This window comes from Arachis hypogaea, chromosome 17 (genome assembly GCF_003086295.3).
Source record: "Arachis hypogaea cultivar Tifrunner chromosome 17, arahy.Tifrunner.gnm2.J5K5, whole genome shotgun sequence".
In the NCBI taxonomy this organism is placed as follows: Eukaryota; Viridiplantae; Streptophyta; class Magnoliopsida; order Fabales; family Fabaceae; genus Arachis; species Arachis hypogaea.
The window spans coordinates 57,509,432-57,516,922 of record NC_092052.1 but is presented as its reverse complement, the minus strand read 5'-3'; the positions used below and the strand labels follow the sequence as shown (position 1 = coordinate 57,516,922).

Sequence of the window (7,491 nt, the reverse complement as noted above, 5' to 3'; positions counted from 1 at the left end):
ACGCGTCAGCGATGCGTACGGGTGGGGTGAGTTATGCGCCTCGCACCCCACACGCATGGTTCCATCACAACTCTCTGTTTTGGAACTATGCAGCAGCACCTTTCCCGCATTGTTCTCGCATTGTGGGTCTCGCATACGCGTCAGGGACGCATACGCGTGAGTTGCGCCCCTTTTTTTTATTTAAAGCAAAATCTATAAAATCAATTATACCACAAAACAATCAAAGCGAACTCAAGTGGACTACACCATATGGTTCAACCTTCTCCACCACATATGGTCCATCCCATCTTGACCTCAATCTAGAGTTATAGAGAAGGACTTGATCTCTAACTCTAAACTCTCTTCTCTTGATGTTCCGATCATGTACCGCCTTCACCATTTCTTTGTAGAGCCTTGAGTTTTCATAAGCTTCTAACCGAATGCAATCCAATACTTCCAGTTGCAATTTTCTTTCAACTCTAGCTCCTCCCAATCCTGAGTTATATTCCTTCACAGCCCAATAAGCCTTGTGTTCCACCTCTACCAGAAGGTGACAAGCTTTTTCGTAGACTAGCCGGAATAGACTCATGCCAATTGGTGTCTTGTAAGCCATCCGATAAGCCTATAGCGCATCTCCAAGCCTGGAGCTCCAATCCCTCCTATGAGGTTTAACCATCTTCTCGAGTATGCAATTAATTTGTCTATTAGACACTTTGGCCTGGTCATATGTTTGGGGATGATAAGCCGTAGCCACCTTGTGTATAATGCCATATTTCTTCATTAAACCTATCATTCTTTTGTTATAAAAATGGGAGCCTTGATCACTCACGATTGCTCATGGTGATCCAAAGCAGAATATGAGGTTATTTCGAACAAAAGAGACAACCACGTTAACATCATCAGTACGGGTAGGAATTGCTTCCACCCACTTAGAAACATAATCAACCGCTAACAAAATATATAAGAAACCATTCGAGTTTGGAAAGGGACCCATGAAGTCAATACCCCAAACATAAAAAATTTCACAAAACAACATGATTTTTTGGGGTATCTCATCCCTGTTGGATATGTTTCCAAACCTTTGGCATTGGTGGCAAGAGTTATAAAAAAGATTTGCATCCTTAAAGAGTGTGGGCCACCAAAATCCGCAGTCTAAAAATTTTTTTGCTGTTCTTTGAGGGCCAAAGTGGCCACCACTTTCAGAAGAGTGTCACGCCTGTAAGATAGACTGAATTTCGAATTGTGGAACACACCTCCTAATTATTTGGTCGACACCACATCTCCACAAATATGGGTCATCCCATATGTAATACTTGGACTCGCTCTTGAGCTTGTCCTTTTGATGTTTAGAGAAATGTGGAGGAAAGGTGTCACCAACCAAATAATTAGTGATGGAAGCATACCAAGGAACTACCTCGGATATTGCTTGCAAGCTATCAAGAGGAAATGCATTATTGATAGGAGTGGAGTCACTCTTTAAGTGCTCTAGGTGACTCAAGTGGTCCGCCACTAAATTTTGGGAACCACTCCTATCCTTGATCTCTAAATCAAACTCTTGCAATAGCAAAATCCAATGGATTAACCTTGGCTTTGATTCTTTCTTAGCTAGCAAGTACTTCAACGTCGTATGGTCCGAATATACTACCACTTTGGTTCCAAGTAAATAGGCCCGGAATTTATCCAAGGCAAAAACAATTGCTAAAAGCTCATTTTCAGCGGTAGTATAGCTAGACTGAGCACCATCTAATGTCTTAGAAGCATATGTTATGATATAGGGATCTTTACCTTCGTGTTAAGCGAGCGCCGCTCCTACCGTAGAGTTAGATGCGTCACACATAATCTCAAACGGCCTACTCCAATTAGGCCCTCTCACAATAGGGGCTTGGGTTAAGGCACTCTTCAACTTATCAAATGCTTCCATACAATCTTTACTCAAGTCAAAATATACATCTTTTTGCAACAGACGGGAAAGGGGTAATGCAACCTTACTGAAGTCCTTGATGAAACGCCAGTAGAAACCTGCATGACCAAGAAAAGAATAGACTTCCCTCACAGAAGAGGGGTAAGGTAAACCAGAAATAACATCAATCTTGGCAGGATCAGTAGATATACCAGTATAGGAAACAACATGACCTAAAATAATACCTTGCTTTACCATAAAGTGACATTTTTCAAAGTTAAGCATAAGGTTTGAACTAGCGCATCTTTCTAATACTCTAGCAAGATTATCCAAACAAAGGTCAAAAGAATCACCATAAACACTGAAATCATCAATGAATACTTCTATACAGTGCTCAAAAAGATCCGAAAAGATGCTCATCATGCACCTTTGAAATGTAGCCGGTGCATTACATAAACCAAAAGGCATACTTTTGTATGCATACGTTCCAAAAGGGCATGTGAAAGTGGTTTTCTCCTGGTCTTCCGGAGCAATATGGATTTCAAAATAACCGGTATAGCCATCTAAAAAGCAATAATGTGATTTACCGAACAAGCGATCATGTATTTGATCAATGAATGGTAGTGGATAATGATCCTTGCGAGTGGCCGAGTTCAAGCACCTGTAGTCGATGCAAAACTCTCCATAAATTCTGCACCCTTGTGGCCATGAGTTTCTCACTCTCATTCTTGACTATGGTGATGCCGGACTTATTCAGAACCACTTGTACTGGGCTAACCCAATCACTATCCGAGATTGGATAGATAATGTCAGCCTATAGTAGTCGGGTCACCTCTTTCTTCACAACTTCTAGAATTCTGAGGTTCAACCGCCTTTGAGGTTGACGGATAGGCTTGGCTCCCTCCTCTAGAAAAATGCGATGCTCACAAACTTGAAGGCTTATACCAACTATGTCCGCCAAACTCCACCCAATAGCTTTCTTATTTCATCGTAATACATTAAGTAATCTCTCCTCTTGTTGGAAGGTAAGCTCCTTTGCAATGATCACCGGGAGCTTTTGATTTTCTTCAAGATAGGCATACTTAAGGTGGGGGTGGAAGTGGCTTCAACTCCATATTTAGCTCATGGATTGGCACTTAATTATCCGGTAGCACCGGAGGTGGTAAGGTGTCTTCATCATATTCAGGGGGTTTCCCCACACTTGCACCTTGAACCATGTTCTTCTCATCAACTGTATCATGGTGGACTTCGGCCACAATATCATCAATCATATCACACCGAAAGATAGAATGGTCCTCCTGTGGATGCTTCATAGCCTCATTAAGATTAAAACTCACTGCTCTTCCATCAATTTCAAAGGAGTAGGTACCTGAAAAAGCATCCAATTTAAACTGGGAGGTTTTCAAGAATGGCCTCCCTAGCAAGATAGATGATAGTCTTCCGGAGTCATTAGGGGACATCTCAAGGATATAGAAGTAAATTGAAAATGTTAACCCCTTGGTGCTCACTAAGACATCCTCCGCAATGCCAACCACTGAGGGTAGAGTTAAGTGTGGTTTGAAGCTCCTTTTTCCATTGAAGAATAGTGCGAAGGGTATTGTCCACAGGAGCTTGGTTGGAGGAAGAAGAAGGGTAGGTAATTTGGAGGACTTGTGGTTGGGTGATTTGAGGTACTTGAGCTTGCCTTTGTTGAGGTGGTTGGTATCTTTGACCTTGGTTTTGTTGTTGGTAAAGAGGATTTTGTTGATACCGGTTTTGTTGGTAATTATTGTTCCACGTTTGGTTAGCACCATTGTCTCTTCCTCTTTGGTTGTAGTTGTCTCTCCATCCATGGTTGGGATTATCTTGCCAACCTTGGTTGTAGTTACCCCCTTGATTATAGTTACCTCTTTGTTAATAATACCCTTGATTTGAACGGTTGTAATAAGCAATGGTGGCTGCCAAAGTATTGTCCTCTTGGAGTTGTGGACATTCATCGGTATTGTGAGAATAACAAGTACAAATTCCACATACTCTTTAAGAGACTATCTGTTGGCATTGTTGTTGTGGAGGAGGTAGAGGTTATTGTTGGTTGAGGTGGATTTGCTTGAGAAGATTGGTCATCTCTCCCAAAGTCTTGGTGAGGGCGGACTCACTACTAGAAGAAACTTCCACAATAGCCTTGGGATGATTATTCCTTTGCGTTGCATGTTGGGTAGATTCGGCTAAATCAGTGATAAGTTACCACGCTTCTTTTGCCGTTTTGTACTTTCTCAAAGAGCCATTACTCGAAGTATCTAAAAGGATCTTATCTTGAGGCTTCATGCCTTGGCAAAAGTAACTAATTAACACCAACTCGTCAATCATGTGACGAGGGCACGAATCAAGGAGCTTCCTAAACCATTCCCAATACTCATAGAGAGTTTTCGATTCACCTTGAATGATGCAAGAGATTTCCTTCCTCAACCTATCTGTGACCTCCGGTGGAAAGAACTTATCCAAAAATTCCCTTCTAAGCAAATCCCAATTAGTGACAACATTTTTGGGTTGAGTGTAGAACCACTCCTTTGCCCTTCCCTCAAGAAAAAATGGGAAAGCAAATACCCAAATGGTGACTTCGTCTGAGCCATGCTGCCTAGTAGTTGAGCATGCACCTTGAAAGTCTCTAAGATGTTTGATGGGATCTTGAGCGGGTAGACCATGAAATTTTGGAAGTAGATTGATCAACCCAGTCTTGAGCTCAAAATCGGCATTTAAATCCGGATAACACACTTGAAGTGGTTGGAGAGTAAAATCCGGAGCTCCCGCCTCCTTTAGAGTGACTCTTCTAGGAGCGGCCAAAGTATCGGTACCTAGATCAACGGAAGAGATGTCAATAGAATTAGGGGAAGAGGAGTTGGTTTCTTCCTCAAATGATGCTTTGGATTAAACCTCGAGTAAGGTTGGTGAATTGGCGAAAACCCCTTCACCACCCTCGAAGGCTAACCGATGCCGAGCTTGCCTAAGTTGTAATAAAGTTCTTTCAATTTTTGGATCAAATGTGGCTAAGCTCAGATCCAGCAATGAACGCGTCATTCAGTAAAAGAAATATAGAGCTCATGGCAACAAGATATATTAAGTAAAATAACTAATAAATACTATTAATAACTAACTAGCACATAAATAAAAGATGCAAAAGTATGAACATATTTCCACCAACCAATAACATGGCACACATATGCAACTCCTCGGCAACGGCGCCAAAACTTGACAAGCGGATAAATGTTGGTCAAGAATTACAAAAAAGTTTTCTTCCAAATCAACGTCGCAAAGTATAGTCTCAACTGACGAGATTTTCGCTAGTCAAAGTTAAAATGTGTGTCACAAATAAAATCAATAACTGGGAGTAGAATACTGGGACGTTTTTCCTAGGAGTTGACATAAGATACACATTATTGATTAGGAATTCCTTCGGATTTTCGAAGTTGAAAGCAAAAAAAATAAATAACTAGAAATTAGAACAATAAACAACGAGCAAGAATTAACAATTAATCAATATAAAAGGTATTGGTGAGGGGTGAGAATCGAAATTTCTATCCTCATTGTCTTTCCCAAGTGTGATGGTAAAGGCTCATTGCTCTCACTTAGTTATTCTCTAACTGTTGAACGAAAGTCAAGTGAACACAATTAACTTTAGCTCACAAGTCCTAGTCACTTCATAGAGAGAGACTAAAGTTGGTGAGGTTCAAGCTAATTAGCAATCTTCAATTACCAATCAACACTTAAGTATAACAATTCAAGAGGCTCCAATTACTCAACCCCAAACCAAGCAAGGAAATCTACTCCATGATCATGGATGACATTTCCACAAACTCTTGGTAAGCAAAGATAAAAGACATGATGGAAGCGAGAAAATAATCTAATTCAAGTTACCACTAACAATAATCAACAATAAAATAGCAAGCAATAATAATGGATATGGAAATAACTCAATGCATTAATAAAATTCAAGATTAACAAGATCCAAATATGAGTTCAAGATAACCAAATTGAAAAAAAGTACTAAAGGAATTAAAGAAGAAAACTATAAGGAAAAATAACTAGGAGTGAAGGTAGTAGCAGTTTCTCTCAAGATCCAATTGAAAGTAAACTAAGGAAACCAAAACCCTAGAAAGAAGTAAGAGTTTCTCTCTCCAGAATTCCAAACTAATCCCAAAATTAAAACTAAAGTGTAAGTGTCTCTGTCCCAGCTCCATCCCCAGCTTCCTGTCTTCATTTTTAGGCTTGAAATTGGGCCAAAAGCAGCCCAAAAATCGCCTCCAGCGTATTCCCTTTACTGCAGCACGTGACGCTCATCACGCGTACACGACAGCCACACGTACGTATCGCTTGGAAGATGGCATGACCACGCGTACGCTTCAGCCACGCGCACGCGTCGGTTCTATCTTCTCAAATCTTCAATTTCTTGTGTTCCTTCCACTTTAACATGCTTCCTCTTCATTCTCTATGCCATTCCTACTCTATAAACACTGTAATCACTTAATAAACATGTCACGACATCAAATGATAATAAAAGAGGATTAAATATTAGTGTTTTTAAGGCCTAGGAAGCATGTTCTTAGCTATAGCACAAAATTCGGAAGGGAACTTAAAAACCTCCAAATTATATGGATAAGTGTGAGTAAAGTTGATTAAATCCAATCGATTCGATCCAAAATAAGTCATAAAATAGTGGTTTATCAAATCTCCCCACACTTAAACATTAGCATGTCCTCATGCTAAGCTCAAGCGAACCAAAAGACTGAATGAAAAATGGTAGGACTTATGCAATGCAACCAATCTATATGAACGCAACGACATGCTAAATGCTTCTACCTACTTGGTTAAAAGTAAATCAACCTCCAAGAATATATGAACAAGTAGGACTAGACCATGTGATGATTCATGAATTCCACTAATTCAAATCTCAAGAATGAAGTTCAAATAGTACTGCAAGAAGAAAGCTTATGAAAGCCGGAAACACGGATTGAGCATCGAACCCTCATTGGAAGTGTATGCACTCTAATCACTCTAGTGTTTGAGGGTTGATTCTCGCGGCTCTCTACTAATCCTGCTTTCTAAGGCTTGCTCTTCTTCTACTAATCAACAAAAATTTAATGCATGAATACACATATCAAGAGGTGTTTTCAAGCATTGTAATGGGGTTAGGGTCAAGGTAGGAATATGTTTGGTTAAGTGGACTAAAATTCAAATTCTTGATTAACCTAGACTTCCCACCTAACATAAGACACTCCATGTAATTACAATGCAAAATCTAACTACCCATTGACTATCTTTCCACAAATTCATGCACCTCGATATTTTTTTAATACAAATCATATGCATTGATATCATTACTTACCTTGGGGCATTTTGTCCCCTTTTTATTGCTTTCTCTATTTTTATTTTTGATATGTATATATGGTAGAGAATATATATATATATATATACACACACACACAAGGAGTTAATGCATATGATTAAAGTGTTGGATGCATGAACAAGTGCCCAAACTATTTTCACATTTTCATATAAGAATATAAAATACCCAATTCCTAAACCAAGTATTCCCCAAACCCAATTTTTCCACACTTAATTCATGTACACTCTCACTA

General features: G+C 39.7%; 1 protein-coding gene across 1 annotated transcript; it reads right to left on the bottom strand.

Annotated features, from left to right (window-relative positions):
* Nucleotides 1-220: 220 nt before the first annotated feature.
* LOC112763311 (uncharacterized) lies at nt 221-592 on the bottom strand. The gene has a single exon (XM_025809015.1). It carries the CDS (start codon nt 590-592, stop codon nt 221-223), a length of 372 nt encoding a protein of 123 aa, XP_025664800.1.
* Between the last annotated feature and the right edge of the window lie 6,899 nt (nt 593-7,491).

What these genes read in the sequence shown, in the direction of transcription:
- LOC112763311 (XM_025809015.1), bottom strand. Translation starts at nt 592, where the DNA reads ATGGCTTACAAGACACCAATTGGCATGAGTCTATTCCGGCTAGTCTAC.